At 34.1% G+C, this 22,005-nt stretch overlaps 1 protein-coding gene across 13 annotated transcripts in view; it reads left to right on the top strand.

The window, feature by feature from the left end:
* Window positions 1–22,005, top strand: part of LOC149783365 (oxidation resistance protein 1A-like) — a 227,964-nt gene that overhangs the window by 99,015 nt on the left and 106,944 nt on the right. For 12 of the 13 annotated variants that reach the window (XM_089931584.1, XM_089931583.1, XM_089931585.1 and 9 more), the window contains one exon: window positions 11,605–11,643. The exons of the other annotated variant lie outside the window; for it this stretch is intronic. In XM_089931584.1, the coding sequence (XP_089787710.1) occupies window positions 11,605–11,643 (39 nt within the window). The remainder of the gene's footprint in view (window positions 1–11,604; window positions 11,644–22,005) is intronic. 13 annotated transcript variants of the gene reach the window in all.

Here is a 22,005-nt window from a genome sequence, read left to right as displayed (position 1 = left end):
TTCCCTTGGTTTTCCAGGGTTCTTCCTCCACCAGTTATACTGGCCACCATGCATAGCCTATCTTGAGTTGAAAAATGGCGTTAAACCCTAGAATAACGACAACAACAACAACAACATTACAAGTCTAGAAAAGAAAATCCCTGAAAGGTCAAACAAGATACATCTTTGGTTGGCAGTGTGATTAGAAGATATAGAGATTGATATATGTGGTACATTACAAGTCTAGAAAAGAAAATCCCTGAAAGGAAAGAAGGTCTGGCTTAGTGTTCTTGTGAAAGGGCAAGCAGATTGAATCATAGACATTAATGATGATAATCTCTCCCATCAAGATAGCCAGGTCATCATTCACAGGACTATCAACAACAAATAACAAATAATTGCCCACCAGAATAAGCCCCCAGTATATTCTTACTGCCCCTCCCCCCCAAGACCCACCCGTTTCTCCTAAGATAAAGGTTAAATGGGTCCAAACGTTTTTGGTAGACTTGGGCTATATAGTTGAATGTCACCCCTGGTTTGTAGATTTGCATTTAAAATAAAACAAAAAACATTGGTCAAGTTTGATTAACCAAATGTTCAAGAAATGTCAGTTATGTCCCTTATTTAAATGGATCATTGCCCTTTAATTTATCAGAATTGTGTTTCTTTGAAATTCAAAGACTTATTTTCTGCAACCAAATTTGGTGTGAGCTTCACTTTAACAAAACCTATGTCAAGTTTAATGTCCACTATTTTCTAACAACATTTTGCAGAGTTATGGTTTCTGTTTTTGTCTTGAAAACTTTGCATACATATATTTGCTGTCATATGATACAGGGCTTTTGTATTTTAATTCTGTAAAAAGCAACTCCCATTTTAGTCATATGACATTCATGTATATATTTTGTGACCTATTTCTATTAGCATTCTCTTAAAACTAACTTTGACCCTATACCTTCTCAGAAACTTCTTTCTGTGACAAAAAGTCTGTCTTTTGACTATGATATTTCATACATACATCACAAAAATCCATGACTATGATTCATTTCCTTCTTTTTTTCTTCATTAAATTTAAACTTTCCCTATATTTAAGGGTTTTATAGTTTTTACCTTTATCATTACTGGTTATTGACCAGATGATTGTCTCTTATCCATCATCACCACTCTGGTGGCTGAGTGGTTAGAGCATCTGCCTTGGATGCAGGAGGTCGTTGGTTCGATTCATAGCCAAGTCATACAAAAGACTTACAGAAGTGGTTCTAACAGCTGCCTCGCTTGGCATTCAGCATTAAGAGGTTAGTGTTTGGACTGGTCATCCTGGTGTCAGGATAATGTGACTGGGTGGGACATCATGCTACATGTCTGCGGCATGATGCCCCAGTGCTAGATATCACTATAAACTGCCACACTGAAGACATTGTAGTGATATGACTGAAAAACTGTTAAAAACTACATTAAAAATCCAAATCACACACACACACACTTATCCATTGTCTGTCATCCATTATCTGTCCATCCATTAACACAAAGCTGTTATTGCTGCTTTTTGTAAACTGCTTGGAGGATTGCATTAAAACTTTACACACATTTATCCCATGGCCTGGATGATCTTAATTGAAAATGGTGCTGCTCAGACATCCAATATAGCGACTACACTGGCCATCTTGAAAATCTTGTCATTGGTAACTACTTCTGAATGGATCGTCATATATACATGTGATTTTCACTAAAAGACTTCCTATGATGTCTAGCTGGTCTTATATCAGAATGGTGCCAGTCTGACTTCCAGTATGGCTTCTATGGTAGACATCTTGAAAATCTTGTTATTGCTGGTACTGGTGATGCTCTACAGTTTCTTATTTTGAATAGGGTTAGAATTTTAAAGAAAAAGAATTTCCCAGGGTTTCCTTTGGTTATATTGGCTATTTAAAGAAAAAGATGCATATATTAAGTATTGCTCAAAGAACCTTTAATTCCCTTTATTTTGGTGTATGCTTAATTTGTGTAATATGGGTTTTAGAGTATACAGCTTGGCCTTACTTCAGATGTGCACCTCTCAAAAAGACTGCTAGCTCCACATGGTCATTTTCACTTCCTGTAATAAAGAGGTGAATTGTTAAAAAAGGAGCAAATATTTATTTATATATTTTATATATTTGGTAATGCACTCATTGTAAATTCAGAAGCTAGTATAGTATGGTCCAGCAAAATTAATTTTCCTTTTTTTGATAACTACAAAATGTAGTGTATTTTAAACAAATTCAGGGTTTTTTTTTAGCACAAGGGAGCAGTCATTTTAGTTAGCAGTGTGCTTAGATCATGTACAATTTCCATAAGTACAATATCAAAACGGGTTCTTCCTCCACCATTAATACTGGCTGCCATGTATAGCCTATCGTGTGCTGAAAAATGGCGTTAAGCCCCAAAACAACAACAACAACAATATCAAAAGAAATTTCAGCCACATTACAGTACATGATTATAACATAAAGGTAGACAAATATTATTGCCATTTTCCATTTTGCAAATGTAAACAACTTTACCTTACACCCACCACTCTCAGAATTTCATAACATCTGTAGTATGCCCCCATAAAGAACTACATGGTTTAATTTTGGTTGTATGGCTAAAACGTATAAGTTGCAACCATCAAAACAGTCCTTTTGATTAATACTCTTGTATTTCCCCCACAGAACAATATTTATTAGTGTCAGAATCCCACACAATAAAAAAATCTACCCTCTTGATGAAAAGTGAGCTATTTTAAAAATGCACATTATGGTGAAAGACAGGAACATGAAACTTGCCCTAATTATTCGTGAGATGTCACTAATATATTGTACAGTTTGAAAGCAATGGAACAGATAAGGTTCATGGAGGTCAAATGTTAAAATACTTGCTTATTGTTGAATATGGAAGAAAGCAAATTTGCTTTGTCATCAGGTATTTTTTAAATACAGATAAATGAAAAGAAACATTTTCATTATTTATTTATTTCACTTAATGCAACAGTTTTAAATTAAGTTAACTTCATTCCTTTATTCTAAGTCTTCTGATTTCCCCATAATTAATGTCACTTTGTAACTCACACAATAACTGCCTCAAGGCATATCCCCATAATTAATGTCACTACTCACACAATACTACCTCAAGGCATATCCCCATAATTACTGTCGCTACTCACACAATACTACCTCAAGGCATATCCCCATAATTACTGTCACTACTTACACAATACTGCCTCAAGGCATATCCCCATAATTAATGTCACTACTCACACAATACTACCTCAAGGCATATCCCCATAATTAATGTCACTACTCACACAATACTGCCTCAAGGCATATCCCCATTTTTAATGTCACTACTCACACAATACTGCCTCAAGGTATATCCCCATAATTAATGTCACTACTCACACAATACTGCCTCAAGGCATATCCCCATAACTAATGTAACTACTCACACAATCCTGCCACAAGGCATATTCCCATAATGTCACTACTTACACAATACTGATTTTTTTAGTACAAGAGAACAGTCATTGTAGTTAGCAGTGTGCTTAGATGATGTACAATTTCCATAAATACAATATCCAAAGAAATTTCAGCCATAGTACATGAAGATAAAATAGATGTATTGGTAAATTCTCTCCATTGTGCATTTTGCAAATGTAAACTTCACCTTACACCCGCCACTCTCTTTGAAATTCATAACATCTGTAGAGTGAACCCACTTCTGAATTGATGGTCATATCAACATAGATTGAAATATTGTTTATTTTACTGTTTACTATTGAACCAGTGACCCTTGGTTTACAAGTCCTATGCCCTGCCAGTTGAGCTACCAACTGTGTAAATAGGATCAGAAGTGTGTCCCTTGAGTGTTGGCATGCAGTGGAAATATTAAAAATTCAATTAAATTCATTACAACAAATATATTCAGTAACTTATAATTAATTTTGCTTTTCAAACTTTCCACTTGGGAAATATTTGAGAAGAAATAGATCACTAGGAATATTAGGAAATGCTTTAAAAGCTAGTGTGTAAATATCTCTGTTAGCGTTTTCAGTCTTGGTTTGTCTCGTGGAGAAATGTAAAGTAGTATCAATTTGTAAGATGTTTTAGTCTGCATGTTTCAGTGCTCTTAAAAGTAAATTGATTATGCAAACTCTTTTGCTCTAACATACTGCATATGTTTGTGTATTAGTCAAGTGTATCTGTAAACAGCACAGACCCTGATATGCAGTCACGTAATGTGCATGCAGATCATGGTCTGTGTTGTTCTACTAATTACTACTTGCAAACTGCAGTGATCCAGATATGTTGCTGGACAATGTGATGGTAGATTTGAGTTTGTACAGTTGCAGTTTGACTTAAAAGTGAGTTTATATGGTAATGTTTGGTGGTAATAAGTGTTCTTAGTTGGATATAGGCTGGAAATCTGTGAAGCAATATGCATGCTATTAGAACAAAGTTAAGATTATGTCTTATTTATGTTTATCAGGGTAACTGAGTTTTTAAAAATATATTTCTGGTCATTTTCTGCAACTGTTTGTTGTTCCTTTCTATAAGAATAAGGGAGTACAGTAAAATATAACTTGCACATGCTTCCATTTTATGCTGCTTACTTGTGAAATGCTGCAGTACCTATTCATAGCTAAGAGTACACAAATACAAAATGACCTCTGAGTGGCCGAGTGGTCTAAAGCGCTCTCCGTTACGGATCACTGCCATCTCACCTCTGTCTGTGTGGGTTCAAGTCTAGGATTCAGCGTATGTGGGTATGTGAGAAAGCTTGCCAGTAGCTTCTCGTGGGTCGGTGGTTCTTCCCAGGGTTTTCCCGGGTTCTTCCTCCACCATTAATACTGGCTGCCATGCATAGCCTATTGTGTGCTGAAAAATGGCGTTAAACCCAACAACAACAACAACAACAAAATGACCTAAATATAAATATATAGGTTGATGCTGAAAAGAGAAACAATCTAATGCCAAAAAGGATAAAACATGCCTCTAAGGCAAAATCTATAGTTGTCAGACTGGCAAAAACATTTGTTCAAAACAATGACCATTCTAAAAGTTAAGTTTCATACTATAGATGTAATGGATGAGGGACATTATTGGAGTAAGCTGGAGGCTGAGCATGTATAAATCTGCCCAGTGACATGTTCCCACCCTATTATGATGTGTTATAGCCAACAAAAACAGGGCTCCAATAGGACTCGTGGAGGGTAAAACAGCTGGTTTTATGTGACTATATCACGTGACTTTGTTTATCTTTAAAAAGTGCCTCTCAAGGAAGTGCCTGGGTGAAATTGTTACTTTATGTGAAGCCAAAGGCTTATCAAAAATATTGGTCATGATTAGAGCTCCAGTATCGCCACCAGATTGACCTTCTGTATTCTTCTTGTCCTAAAGGGATGGTCATTGCTAAATACTTCTTATGATGTCTAGTTGGACCTAAATGAAAATAGTATTGATCTGACATCCAATATGGCCACCATGGCAGCCATCTTGAAAATGTTCTTGTTGGTATACCTCCTAAGGAGGTGCTCACCAGTTATTATGTACTTTTGAGAGAGTGACGTATGTAAGGTGAATTTGTTTTCATTTAAAACATACACAATGGAGAGAATGGCGGCATACCTCTATGCTACATTAATGTAATGTGGATATTTCTTTGGATATTGTACATTTGGAAATTGTACATGATTTAAACACACTGCTAACTAAAATCAATGTTCCCTTGTGCTAAAAAAATGAGCTTGAATTAGTCTAAAGTACACTATCCACAGCAGCTATTAAAATAGGGAAAATGAATTTTGCCAGAATAGACAATACCAGCTTCTGAAAATGCAATGAATGAATTACCAAATATATAAAATGTAAAAAAAAGTTATCAGCTCTTTTTTATACAGTTTACCTCTGAAGTTCAGTAAGTAAAAATGACCAAGTGGAGCTAGCACTTTTTTGAAAGGTGCATATCTGGAGTAAGGCCAAGCTGTATACTCTATAACCCATATTACATCCATCAATCATATACCAAAATAAAGGGAATTAAAGGTTCTTTCAATTATACCTAGGATATACAAGGTTTTTTTTAAATAGCCAGTATAACCAGTGAGGAAAGCCAGGGAAATTCTTTTTCTTTAAAATCCTAACCCTATGCAAAATATAAAACTGTAGAGTACCACCTTAAAGCAAATATAAAAATGTATGCAATTTTTAAAAATATATTTTCATATAATTATGTATGATATTCTGAATAAAATAGTACATTTATATTGATGTTAAGCATGAAAATAAGCTAATTATGTTCATTTTGCTCTTGCTTACATAATTTGCCATGAGGCATGTTTATGTGAGTAGTGACCTTAATTATGGGGAAATTAGAAGTCTCTGAATATAGGAATAGAGTCAACTTAAATTTAAAACTGTTGTAATAAGTAAAAGAAATATATAATGAAAATTTTTTTTTCCATTTATTTGCAATGAAATAAAAAAATAAGTGATGAGAAAGTGAATTCGCTTCTTCCATATTAAACAGGCAAATATTGTACACTTTGACCTTTGACCTTTATAAACCTGATGTGTTTCCATCCCTTTTCAAACTGTAAAATTCATTGTTGATATCTCAGAAAAAATTCTGGCTAGTTTCATGTTCCTGTCATTCAGCATAACCTTGGTTGCTATGTTTACAAAATGTAATGTGCATTCTTAAAATAGCTCACGTTTTATCATGGGGGGGCGGGGGGGCTGGACTTGTTAGAGACTCTGACACTCATAAATACTGTTCTGTGGTGGGAAATGCAGGAGAATTATTAAAAAAGGACCGTTTTGATGCTTGCGAATTAAATGTTTCAGCCATAAAATCATAATTAAATCATACAATAATATTACCTTCATTCTCTTTATGGGGGCACTCACCAGTTATTATGTACTTTTGAGAGAGTGATGTATGTAAGGTGAAGTTGTTTGCATTTAAAATATGCACAATGGAGAGAATGGTGGCATACCTCTATGCTACATTAATATAATGTGGATGATATATCTTTGGATATTGTATGTTTGGAAATTGTACATGATTTAAACACACTGCTAATTAAAATGAATGCTCCCTTGTGGTAAAAAATGAGCCTGAATTAGTCTAAAGTACACTATCCATAGCGGCTATTAAAATAATGAAAATGAATTTTGCCAGAATAGACAATTCCAGCTTCTGAAAGTGCAATGAATGAATTACCAAATATATAAAATGTAAAAAAAATGTTATCGGCTCTTTTTTATACAGTTTACCTCTGAAGTTCAGTAAGTGAAAATGACCAAGTGGAGCAAGCACTTTTTTGAAAGGTGCACATCTGGAGTAAGGCCAAGCTGTGTACTCTATAACCCATATTACACCCATCAATCATATACCAAAATAAAGGGAATTAAAGGTTCTTTGAATTATACCTAAGATACAGAAGGTCTTTTTTAAATAGCCGAGTGGTCTAAAGCGCTCTCCGTTACGGATCACTGCCATCTCACCTCTGTCTGCATGGGTTCAAGTCTAGGATTTGGCCATTGTGGGTATGTGAGAAAGCTTGCCAGTAGCTTCTTGTGGGTTGGTGGTTCTTCCCGGGGTTTTCCCAGGTTCTTCCTCCACCATTAATACTGGCTGCCATACATATCCTATCGTGTGCTGAAAAATGGCGTTAAACCCCACAACAATAACAACAACAACAACAAAAATAGCCAGTATAACCGTGAGGAAAGGGGGGGAAATTCTTTTTCTTTAAAATCCTAACCCTATGCAAAATATGAAACTGTAGAGAGCCACCTAAATGAACTTAGTATTTTTCACTTCATATCATGTTTAGTTGGTCCCAAAGAAAATGTTGCCAATTTGATGTCCAGTATAGCTGCCTTGGTGATCATTTTAAAAATCCAGTTATTGCTGTTCCTGGAATGATAGTATTAGAAGGGAGGTTTTCACTGAAAGTCTGAATATCACAGTGATCAAGTTGAAATTCTTGTTATTGTAACTTCAACATGGATGGTCATATCCACATTGTGGTTGATGTGTTGATCCTCAGTAGAAATGGTACAGGTCTGATCTTCAATAATGCCACCATAATATCCATCTTGAAAATCCAGCACAGAAAGTTACATCAACAAAGGGTTTTCACTGAAAGAATTCTTATAATATCTTGTTGGTCTTAAATTGAAATGGTTCTGATCCAATCTCCAATACAGCTGCCATGGAGGCAATGATAAAAATCATGCTGTCGTAAACTTCATAAATGAGAAGTTATTGTGCATGGGAGTTTTCATCAGAAGAATTCTCAGTATAAGTATCCTAAATGAAACTGATGTAAACTGACCCTCAGTATGGCCACCATCTTGCAAATATTTTTATTTCTGCTTGTTTAGTTGGATGTCTACATCAGCATTGGGTTTTCATAACCCGAGTCCATATGATATCTATTGGTTATAAATTAGAATGATGCCAGTTGTTACTCCATTATGTTTGCCACAACATCTTGAAAATCATTCTGTCACTACTCATCCTATTTGGATGGTCATTCTGACATGGGGTCATCGCCAGAAATATGTTTGGTCCTAAATGAATATGGTACCATTCTGAGATCCAGTATAACCAACACTGGAAATAATTTGAAAATCTTGCTAACACTCAAGAATATCAGAGATGGTTTTAACACTTGGCTGTTAAAAGGAAGAAATGGTCTTATCTTGAATTCATGGAAATTCCTTTCACCCATGAAAGTGCCAGTCCCTTCAAGGGACTCTTGTATTTATCCATCAGATCATCCTTAGCCTTATTCTCGCTGTACTCCAGACAATACCATCCAAGTTTCCTGCATGAACAATAGCTAATCTCCACTATTTGTTGAATGCCTGAGGCAAACAATTCTCTCCACTTTATTTGTGGGGTTGTTTAGATCTATCATTGAAGTCTCACAGGTGGTTACTATCACTGAAGTGTCACAGGTGGTTACAACCACTTCACAGTGTTAACTTCCCTTGTTCAAAATATTTAATTGAAGTGTCACAGGTGGTTATTGTCAATCGCTTCAGTGTTAATTTCCCTTGTTCAAAATATTTCACTGAAGTGTCACAAGTGATTACTATCAATTGCTTCACAGTGTTAACTTCCCTTGTACAAAATATTTCATAGTATTAACTTCCCTTGTACAAAATATTTCACAGTGTTAACTTCCCTTGTACAAAATATTTCAGTGTTAACTTCCCTTGTACAAAATATTTCATAGTATTAACTTCCCATGTACAAAATATTTCATAGTATTAACTTCCCATGTACAAAATATTTCATAGTGTTAACTTCCATTGTACAAAATATTTCATAGTGTTGACTTCCCTTGTACAAAATATTTCATAGTGTTGACTTCCCTTGTACAAAATATTTCAGTGTTGACTTTCTTTGTACAAAATATTTCATATTGTTAACTTTCCTGGTACAAAATATTTCAGTGTTAACTGTCTTTGTACAAAATATTTCACAGTGTTAACTTTCCAAGTATTTTAACAGAATTTTCATGTTTCCAGTGAGTCTGAATGATCATAAGAAAATCCAGTACTGTCAGTTAGGTATCAAACTAAATTTGGTACTGAACAAGGTCTCAGAATCCAGTATTGAGTTAAGTATCAAACTAAATTTGGTACTGAATAAGGTCTCAGAATCCAGTATTGAGTTAAGTATTAAACTAAATTTGGTACTGAATAAAGTATCAGAATCCAGTACTGAGTTAAGTATTAAACTAAATTGGGTACTGAATAAGGTATCAGAATCCAGTACTAAGTTAGGTATCAAACTAAATTGGGTACTGAATAAGGTATCAGAAATCAGTACTGAGTTAGGTATTAAGCTCAATTGGGTACTGAATAAGGTATCACAAATCAGTACTGAGTTAGGTATTAAACTAAATTTGGTACTGAATAAGGTATCAGAATCCAGTACTAAGTTAGGTATCAAACTAAATCGGGTACTGAACAAGGTATCAGAAATCAGTACTGAGTTAGGTATTAAGCTAAAATGGGTACTGAATAAGGTATCAGAAATCAGTACTGAGTTAGGTATTAAACTAAATTGGATACTGAATAAGGTATCAGAATCCAGTACTGAGTTAGGTATTAAACTAACCTGGGTACTGAACAAGGTAAATGTATTAGAATCCAGTACTGACTTAGGTATTAAACTAAATTTGGTACTGAACAAGGTCTCAGAATCCAGTATTGTGTTAAGTATTAAACTAAATTTGGCACTGAATAAGGTATCAGAATCCAGTACTGAGTTAGGTATTAAACTAAATTGGGTACTGAATAAGGTACATGTATCAGAACCCAGTACTGAGTTAGGTATTAAACTAAATTTGGCACTGAACAAGGTCTCAGAATCCAGTATTGAGTTAAGTATTAAACTAAACTGGGTACTGAATAAGGTATAAGAATCCAGTATTGAGTTAAGTATTAAACTAAATTTGGTACTGAATAAGGTATCAGAATCCAGTACTGAGTTAGGTATTAAACTAAATTGGGTACTGAATAAGGTATCAGAATCCAGTATTAAGTTAGGTATTAAACTAAACTGGGTACTGAATAAGGTACATGTATCAGAATCCAGTATTGAGTTAGGTATTAAACTAAATTGGGTACTGAATAAGGTATCAGAATCCAGTACTGAGTTAAGTATTAAACTAAACTGGGTACTGATAAAGGTATCAGGATCCAGTACTGAGTTAGGTATTAAACTAAATCAGGTACTAAGTAAGGTATCAAATAAATCAGTTCTTTATTTCAGTACTTTTAGATGTAAGATAAAATAACATAAACATGAACTCTGTGTATTTTGTGTTATAAATTTAAGAATGAACTAAAATTGTCCTTGGTCTGGTTTCATTTGTCCATGGCAGGTGTGCAACCAGGTACTGTCGTGTGTATGTACAATTATGAGATAATGAGTGGTGGCTTGAAAACATTAAATGACAATTTTTTGAAACATAATGTTGTTCACTGAATGTACTGTTGTTGAACATTCTTTAACCTTGGAGTTTTACAGAGGACCATTGGGGTTTATGCTTTTCTATGTTAAACTAGAAATATGATTATGGAGCATTTATTCTTCTCTACTGTGATTAGAATGCAAAACTTAACCAGTTGTCTGTCCGTACAGTTGTAATACTAATTAACCTTCCGTGTTGTTTGTGAAGGGAATAATAAGGTCAGTCAATGAATCATCTTATTACAGATATGATACACCCATGTTTACAGGAATGTAGCCATGCTGTTTATGTAGACTGTTGGTGTTTATCAGGGAAAGCTATGTCATCATGGTTGAATGTTTTACTCTAAGAATTTTTGTATACAAACTGTTTTCTACTCTAATGCCGATCCCCTTTAATTTTGTACTTGACTATTCATGAGAGTGAATGTTTATTTTAATTTTCATAAGACATAATTTACTATCTCTTTGATTGCTGTGAAAATATTCTTCGATTTCTAGGAAATTTACAATCACCATTTACTTTCCTATAAAACATGATTCTTGTTGCTTTGACATAACTTTTGAATTCTGCTGAATTTCTTTTTTTTAATAATTTATTTTAAGGAAATGCATTGAAGTCTCACTTTGGCCTGAAAAAGAAAGGTATGCAAAAACACACACACACACACAGACACACACACACACACACACACACACATTCATTTACAAAATTTCTTAAAAGAGAGATTATTATGACAATACTTGATAAAGTCAGTGGAGCCCTATGCTGGGCATTGGGAAAATTGTTCCAATACTCCTATGCTGGGCATTGGGAAAATTGTTCCAATACTCCTATGCTGGGCATTGGGAAAATTGTTCCAATACTCCTATGCTGGGCATTGGGAAAATTGTTCCAATACTCATCCCTTGGTCGAGTGAGTTGCAATAGATACTGACATTGCAATCACTTTATTCAACACAATACACTTTTCCATGTAACTACTTGTGCTTTTTCTTTAGTGAAATTTTTTAGTACTTTAGGTGTCAGAATTCACTATGATTATTGATGAGCACTTTGTATTTCCAATGAATAATCTGAATAAATAATTAAACCCAAATGAAATACTGAACACAGCAATAAGAATGTTTCTGCTAAAGATATTAAAGCATGAATGAGTAAATTCTTAAGTAAATAACATTTATAAAAAAAAACTAAGGCATAAAAATAGAACCAGGACATGGGTCAAAAGTTAATTTCAACAACATTTTAAGTTTTCAACAAACTTATATATATTACCAAAATTATAATAAAGGACATGGGAAATATAAGGTAGACCAGGCTTTTTATAGGACAATTCCACAGTACTAGACCCAGCCCCAAAATACATGTTTAGCTGTATTGGTAATGATCAGAATAACACACACTCATGAGAAATATTAGCTATGTATTATGTTATTTACAAAATGAATGAACTTGATTTTGGACAAGGTCAAGTCCATAATACAGTTATACATAATGTATAAAATCATGGAGAAAAACTAACAAACAACTTAAGTATACATAACACACATCATGGTAAATATTTTGAAAACAAGATATAATCATGGAGAAAAACATACAAACTATACAAATTAAATACATGTATTACATAAAAAAAGATTTATACAATAAAGCAATCTTTTTTAACTATTAGTCGAATATACATGTGATTAAGATTACATAAAATGAAAAGTATTATGAATGACACATACTATACATGAAGCAATATAATACTTCTATACATGTGAAAATGCATCTGCAATTAGATTTGTCTTTACCCTTGATGTGCAGGATATCAATGTTATATTCCTGCAACATCAGACCTCACCTTAATCTCTGATTTTTGTTTTTCATCTTGCCAATGAAAGTAAGGGGGTTGTGATCACTAAATACAATAATCAGAGAAGAAGCTGAACTAATATACACTTCAAAGTGTTGCAAAGCCAGTATCAAAGCCAAGCATTCCATCTCAGTTGTGGGACAATTTATCTGGTGTTTATTTAATTTCTTAGCAAAATAGCACACTGGATGATTTACACCATTTTTGTCTTCTTGAATCAATACTGCACCAACCCCAGCATCACCTAGACCAGATATAATCATGTTCATTAAATGTTGGAATATACAAGGTGAACCTTTCATCCCAAATAGCATTGATAAAGTTCATCTGGAGTTATGAATGCTGAAATTTCCTTTTGCCCTTTCCATTAATGGATTCCTTTCAAAAGGTCAAAGTTAGTGACATATTTTGCATTCTTAATTTTTTCAGTTAAGTCCTTGATTCTGGGCAATAGAAATAAATCTGTTTTGGTCACACTGCTCACTTTTCTATAGTCAGTGCACATGTGGAAAGTATTATCTGGTTTTGGCACAAGAATACATGGTGAACTCCAGTAATTTTTACTCAGTTCTATGAAATCATTATCCAGCAAATGCTGAATTTCTTTTTTCAAGTATTCCTGTTCATCCTGGACAGATGCTGTTTCACAGGTGTGGAAACTGCAATTTAAATGTCATGGTAGCTTTTATTTGTTCATATTGGAATACTGGAAACAGATACCCATATTCATATATCTGTTTTAGTTCACTCTTTTCTTGTAGCTGCAGATGCAAGTGTTTCTAGTCCAGATTATTCAATATGTCTGAATATGTCTGAATTTTGAAGATTAGTTATATCATGATCAAAGATTCTACAGTCTGACTGCATTCTTTCACTTAAATCTGCACAATTCGGACCGGTATAACTAAATTTACTGCATGATTAAAAGGGCTATGTCTATCAGCATGCTTCTTTATCATATTTATATGGCAAAGTTATTCTCTTTTATCTCACAGGAGTGTTAATGATATAATTTAAGTCACTTACTTTATTTTCAATTGTATAAGAACCATACTTAGATGAAGAGCAAGAGAGCCATAACTCCGTCACCAGATTGAAAACTCCTTTCCTTTTTATTTCCGTCATGCTTAATTTCATTTTGGACCTGGTCTTAGGTAAGGGACAGACACAGTCAATCATTATTCTGCTAAATGGCTCGTCAAATGCTGGAATAGGCTGCAGATAGGCCTTAGGTATATTCTGATCCACAGTATTTAAGAATATCACATTTAAATTGTTGCCAATATATTGTGATATGTCTTACTGACCCTAGATGACTAGTCAAAGACATTTCATGGGCTAGACTAAGAATTTCTTGTCTTTAAAACTTAGGAACAACAATTTGATAGCTCACTGACTACTTGTCACCAGTTGGTACCACGGGTGGTCTCCGTCTTCTCTTAAGGACACCATTTATAGCAAAAAACAAATAGGTACTTGTGTGGCTTCTGTTTTGCTAATAGCCCTCTGGAACAAACACGAGATCACAGGATCTTGTTCCTGTTTGACAATGGGTGATTCTCATGTCACCCTGACTAGAATAAAGAGAATGAGTTGTAAAAAAAAATGGATCACTATGATCAATACCTTTTGGTTGATCAGTATGAGGAGCAAGCATTGACACATAAAATACTTGACCAATACATGTGTCGGCTAAATGAGTAATTTCCTGATCAACATCATTCTCAAGAACTTCACCATTTCAATAGCAACTGCATAGGCTGGGTATAAATGGGGGATTTCTTTTTCAATAGGATCGACTTTACTCCATGAATAACAACACTTTCATTAGAAGAAGACTTCTCAGAAAAAAGGCAAAATACTTGATAATAAAAGACAGAAATTTCTGCGTCCCTTAAATGTTTAGTAGGGACAGGATTGGCAGAATCAATAATAAGTGATATAGAACCTTTCAACAGAAATGGTTCATAATTCTCCATAATAAAATCAGTCTGATTTTGTCGACCTAACAAATGTATTGCTTTTAGTTCATGACTGTGACCTAGACCTCTTAGAAATAAGATCATTTAGAATAGCTCTTTCTTGATTCTGTTGCTTATTTCCAGTCTACAGCAATCAGAAATAAGGTGCCCTTTCCTCTTGCAATATATGTACATAGTAAGAGAACAAAATTTCTGATCAGTCTTATGTAAAACAGGATTCATAACAGTATTGCTAGATGGAGGTTTGGAGGTGCCTATTTGAGACTAAATGATTTTTTACCAAAAACCTGCTGAGTGGAAGACCTGCTGACAAAAGAAATTTTGTAAGTCTAGAAATAATCATCAGCTGTATGAGCATCATTTTAGAAAGTTTTGACCTTTCACTCGACAAGGTATGTCTCAAGATTGCTGTGGACTCAATTCTTGAACTCTTCAATAAATGTGAGTTGTCTGAGGTTATTGTATCCTTGACCTACCTTCTTGGCTGAGCACCATCTATGAAATAATTGCTCTTTTCTCTTGCAGATTTGACATGGGTTTGTCCAATATATTTTTTACAGTTCCTAAAACTTTGTTGGCATTGCTCAGGTACCAACTTGTAGCCATTCAAAATATATGCCTTAACCAGATCATAGTCAGCACTTTGTTGTGCTAACAGTGAAGTGTAAACTTAATGAGCTTGGCAATAAGTACATTTTGTAAAAATTTGTAACAATTTTTTCAAAATGAGGAAAATATTTATCTGCTTATTTTTCTTTAAAAGTGGGTATTAACCTAATACTTCTAGCAACATCAAAAACTGAAATTGTATTTAACAGGTGTGGAGTATTTTCCACTTGCCTCTTATAATTCTTTTAATCTGAATTGAAATTCCCTCTCTTCCTTTTCTATCTTCATCTGTATTTTCCTCTCTTCCTTTTTATGCTGCATTTGTATTTGCATTAGCCTATCTTCTCTTTTTTTCTCTTTCATCTTTCTCTAACTGCAATTCTGTTTCTTTCTTTAGCTGCATTTGTTTTTCTCTCTTTCCTCTTTCTGCAACTGCAGTTCTCTTTCTTTCTGTAGCTGCAGTTGACTCTTCCTTTCCTTATTCTTCAGCTGAAGTTGTTGCTTTCTTAACTCTATTTCCGTCTTGTGTTTTTAAATTAAATTCTGTTATGTCAGAGTCTGATACTTACCAATCAAACCTAAAGCACTATTATCCAGAAGAAAAATAATTCTACCAAATATTGGACCAAAATATTTTGTATTTCTTGCTTCATTAAAGAAGCTTTTTGCCTCAAAGAGATCATATTGCCTTGCAAGCTGGAGTAATTCATTCTTGTTCCAGGACTAACCTTTCCTTGGCAGGATATAAAATAAAGTTCTCCACTTTAGATGACATTATGAAAGATTGTTGGTTTCACTATTGATTTTTCAAATATGCATAATTATAAACGAGACTTAGAAAATTCCTAAACAAATGAGTTTAAATTTCACAAAGTTTTTTTGAAATATTTGAAAGAAATTCATATCCTGGATGATCCCCCCAGTTTTCTTTTACGATTCTATGATGACAACAGAAAAGGGTGAAAACCAACAAGTTTTGTAAATTTCAACAAATAATTTAATATAAAATATAAATTGGAAACTTAGAAAGAATTTACACTAATGCGAATTATATCCCAAACAGTCCTAAAAGATTTATCACAAATCAAAATGTATGAAGTTCCAATTGAATTCCACTGGTATTCCATATACATTCTAATATTGAGTGACTGTTAATGTGACTGTAGTCTCGAATATGTTAAAGTTTCTGTGTCCTGTATTATAATGAAGTGCTAGATAACAGTCTTTTGTTGGATAACAAAATTATGATTCCAAAATGTTCTTGTCTAAATTCACCTGAATTCATTATTCCATATGAATGTTCCAGTCCAAGCACTTTGTATTACCAATGAATTGACCCAGACCCAAATAAACATTTTACCTGTGTCGATAATGATCTGAATATTTAACACACACTCATGAGAAATATTAACAATATATTATGTTGCTTACAAAATAAATTAACTTGATTTTGGACAAGGTAAGTTCCAAAATGCAGTTATATATAACATATAATCATGGAGAAAAACTAACAAACAATACAAATTATATCACATATAACACCCATCATAGTAAATATTTTGAAGAATGAAGAAAGAAGTTTGAGCTATGCATGTTTAAAAGTAAATGGTAATTTAGTGTGACAATCAACCAGATATCATGAATTAAGTCATGATATTACTGCACTGCCACTGACAATTGTTCCCTTAACCTACAATCACTATTGTCAGTCTGGCAATGTGACCGTGTCACTTAGAATAAAAACACTTTCAGCTTGTATTGCTGCCTATTTAGAAAAATACTGTCAACATAACATAACCATATCAATCGATTTAATCATTTGACATTAACAGGTGAAAAATATTAGCAAACCCTTTATTGACTGCAAATCATTATTATAACTGTTACTGTTCAAAACATGCAGTACTGGGCTGCACTGGACAAATGCGACACACTCAACAGCTGCGGTGTTTGTGTAACTCGGATTGCATAATGCATTCCTTGTTTAGGGTACATTAGTTTGCTCTATGGTATGATAACATTAATGAAAGTAAAGCTGGATGAATGTACTATTGATTATTCTGAAGGCAGACAACGTAGCATGTTCATGGGATCATCCAACTTGTTACACTAGACTAATTGATTCTACTGGAAGCTTAGTCAGCATTGTTAATTACACAGTTCACATTATTGCTCTGCACATACCAAAATGTTGAAATTACAGTAGAACCTATCTGGACCGAAATCCCTTGTAACTAAGTAATAGTTTTGGTTCTCTGATTTTAGTTTTCAGTGTACTGAAATTTTAAAATTTAACCTAAGATGAGATTCAGTCTGAGTTCTGTCTACTTAGTTATAGCTAATGTCTATTAACTGTTTCACATTACATCACAAAATGTGTACACCTCCATATCCGCCATGATTCCCTAGCCTTGCAAACTAGCACCTAATGTTATTCTTCTCACATATTATGAAGGCATGTCTCATTTTGTATGTAAGGATATCCTAATGCTACACATTTTGTTCTGCATGTCAACTGCACAAGACCCAATTTGTGGCATTTTCTCTTTCTTTCTTCAAATAAAACATTGAAATTTCAACCATCTTTATTATTCATTGGTAAACAAATAGATCCATCAGTAAATAGAGGCATAAACAAATGGATACACAAACAAGTAGAAACATGTAATGATTTTCAATTTTCATGGGCTGAAATAAATCATTTGGTTACTGTTAAGTTAAAAAGCCAATCATTAATATATGATTTCATAATTCTGAAAGCATTGCAAGAATGCCCAGTTTTGTCATCTCACTCAGAGTCATGTTTTGTTAGGTACATGTTTCATTTTAATACACTGAAGATAAAACATCTTTGAACAGTTTCCGCATTTTATTTAGTATTGTCTGCCACCCATCATCTCCATCACAAACACAATACTTGACCATACTAATTAAAATTGGTTTGTCAGCTGTTTTGGCAAAATGTATTTGTACATAAAAGTTCTGGCATAATACACTTGCTATGAAATTTTAATTCTGTTGCTGATTTTGTATCCTAAGATCATTGTCCAGAAATACTCATTCAAGATGATAATGCACTATCAAACAACTGTTAAAAACAAATCACCATATTTTCTGTTTGTTAGAAATAACTGCATTCTGTTTGATAGTAATTCGCATGATTGCAGTTCAGCTTCACTATTCTGCCATTCTATATAAGCAAAGTAACTTCCAGCTTCATTTTGTCTTTTGTGCCTTTGGGGCATTAATTTCAAGTATAATCTATGTATCATTTGAAGTAAGAACTTATCATTATCAACAACTAACTCAGATTTTTATCTTGAATAAATGTGATGTTGACAATGGTTTCTTAGGGAAGCAAATTAGTGGTACAAGGTGGGTGCACCTTGTATTGTAGGTGTTGGCATATACAGTCGTGATGTCTGTGAAAACAACCCATACTAATCAGTGCCTACCTTGTTTTTAAATATACTGATTTTCTTTCTATTGCAAGCGTTTACACTAATTTTTGTTTCAACACGTTTCTGTTTTTTCAAGACAATTTACATGATTTGATGAAATGTTTTATTAACTGATAAATCTGAGAGCACAAATTCAAAAATCAGTTGATTGAGAAATATTTAACTGTACAGTAGAGGATGGGAAGTCAGTTGATGGAGGAATATGCTTAGGTGTACAGTAATGGAACAGAAGTCAGTTGATTGAGGAATATGCTTGATTGAGAAATATTTAAGTGTACAGTAGAGGACAAGAAGTCAGTTGATGGAGGAATATGCTTAGGTGTAGATTAACAGACCAGAAGTCAGTTGATTGAGGAATATGCTTAGGTGTACAGTAATGGAATAGAAGTCAGTTGATTGAGAAATATTTAAGTGTACAGTTGAGGACCATAAGTCAGATGATTGAATATTTTTAGGTGTACAGTAAAAGACCCGAGGTCACCTTTTTGAGAAATATTTAGGTGTACAGTAAAGGATATATATTACACTACTCCCTTATGCTTGGATAGTTAGAAGAACAGTTCTTGAACATATCATGACTTGCTGAAGAACTAATATTCCAGAACAATTTTTGAACTTCAGTTCTAGAAATTATTCTGCCATTTAATGTTCATGAAATGCTCATGAATAGTTCTATTGTATTTTATGAATGGTTCATGAATTAGCATTTAGAACAGTTCATTAGCAATTCAAGAATTTTTCATGACATTTTCACAAGGGTTATAAGTGACATATATGTATATATATATGTGTGTGTGTGTGTGTGTGTGTATGTGAATTTGGCATTTCAGTTATAAATGAAGTGTACTTGTAAGTGAAGTGTTGTAAGTCATTCATACTGACACACACGTGAGAACTAAGAGGGAATTCCAACGAAATTCAGTGAAATTTAGGGTTTTAAAAAAGCTGTTTCTTCCCACACCTTGTGTCTATATAAAGACAAGTCATCAGATTCATAGAATACATCCATGTATAGATTGAATGTTTGATAATAATAATAATAATAATAATAATAATAATGCTTTATTTATAGAGGGTGACTAATTAGTCAAGGACTATTCTCCCTATGAGGCCCTCTTAAGGAGAGTATTACAATGCACATTATATGAAGATAGCAATAATTACTTTTTATTTTAACATGTTTAGTATTTAAATACTAAATTTCTTTATCTATTAGGAACACATACATGCTCATGATATCTTGCATGCATGTACTAAGAGTGAATGTTTATTAGAATGCATGTGTACATGTTAACCAATACCATCAAGCAGCTGTACGCCAAGGCTACCAGTGCAATAATTGCCCAAGGTGCTGTGGGGGACTGGTTCCAGACAACAGTGGGAGTGCGTCAAGGCTGTCTCCAATCACCCACGCTTTTCAACATCTACTTAGAGCGCATCATGAGCGAAGCCCTGGAAAACCACTGTGGGACAGTCAGTATTGGAGGGCATAACCTCACCAACCTCCGCTTTGCAGACGACATTGATGGGCTGGCAGGCAGTGAAGACGAGCTAGCCACCTTAGTGAAGAACCTGGATGAAACATCTTCCAGATTTGACATGGAGATAAGCGCTGAGAAGACAAAGCTGATGACAAATAGTGGCAAACAAATCTCAGCCAAGATTAAAGTCAGAGAACATGAACTGGAAACAGTGAGCCAGTTCAAATATCTTGGTTCCATAATCACTGAAGAGGGATCAAGAGCAGAAATTTTGTCAAGAGCAGCACAAACAATGGCAGCTATGTCAAAGCTAAGACCCATCTGGAGAGACAAGAATATCTGTCTGAAAACTAAAATCAGACTATTGCGAGCTCTAGTCATCTGTCTTTTTGTACTCATGTGAGGCATGGACCCAGTGACAGCAGAATTACAATGAAGAATCCAGTCACTTGAAATGAGATGCTACAGAACCATCCTTGGCATCTCTTACATGGACCACATCACAAATGAAGAAGTGTGTAACACCATCAGGCACGAAGTAGGCCAATATAAGGACCTCCTCACCACCATCAAAAAGAGAAAGCTGAAATGGTATGGCCATGTCACTAGAGCCAACAGTCTGTCCACAACAGTCCTGCAGGGCAGCGTCCAGGGTGGCAGAAGGAGAGGTAGAGAGAAAAAAGTGGACTGACAACATCACAGAATGGACCAGGACAAGTTTTGCAGAGACACAGGCATTGGCACATGATCGAGACAAGTGGAGGGAACTGGTCAGATGTTCAGCAGCACAGTGCCTCAACGACCACACTAGGTCATGAGACTGATGATGATGATGATGATGATGATGTGTACATGTCTAGATTGAATGTTTGGTAGACTGCATGCATACATGTATAGATTGAATGTTTGATAGAATGCATGCATGTATATATTGAATGTCTGATAGAATGTATGTGTGCATGTTTAGATTGAATGTTTGATAGAATTCATACATGTATAGATTGAATGTTTGATAGAATTCATACATGTATAGATTAAATATTTGATAGAATACATACATGTATAGATTGAATGTTTGATAGAATGTATGCACACATGTATAGATTGAATGTTTGGTAGACTGCATGCATACATGTATAGATTGAATGTTTGTAGAATGCATGCATACATGTATAGATTGAATGTTTGTAGAATGCATACATGTATAGATTAAATATTTGATAGAATACATACATGTATAGATTGAATGTTTGATAGAATGTATGCATACATGTATAGACTGAATGTTTGATAGAATGTATGCACACATGTATAGATTGAATGTTTGGTAGACTGCATGCATACATGTATAAATTGAATGTTTGTAGAATGCATACATGTATAGATTGAATGTTTGTAGAATGCATATATGTATAGATTGAATGTTTGTAGAATGCATACATGTATAGATTGAATGTTTGGTAGACTGCATGCATACATGTATAGATTGAATGTTTGTAGAATGCATACATGTATAGATTGAATGTTTGTAGAATGCATATATGTATAGATTGAATGTTTGTAGAATGCATACATGTATAGATTGAATGTTTGGTAGACTGCATGCATACAT

Source organism: Sinohyriopsis cumingii, chromosome 14 (assembly GCF_028554795.1).
Source record: "Sinohyriopsis cumingii isolate HCF-2022 chromosome 14, ASM2855479v2, whole genome shotgun sequence".
In the NCBI taxonomy this organism is placed as follows: domain Eukaryota; kingdom Metazoa; phylum Mollusca; class Bivalvia; order Unionida; family Unionidae; genus Sinohyriopsis; species Sinohyriopsis cumingii.
This window is presented reverse-complemented; position numbering and strand designations above follow the sequence as displayed.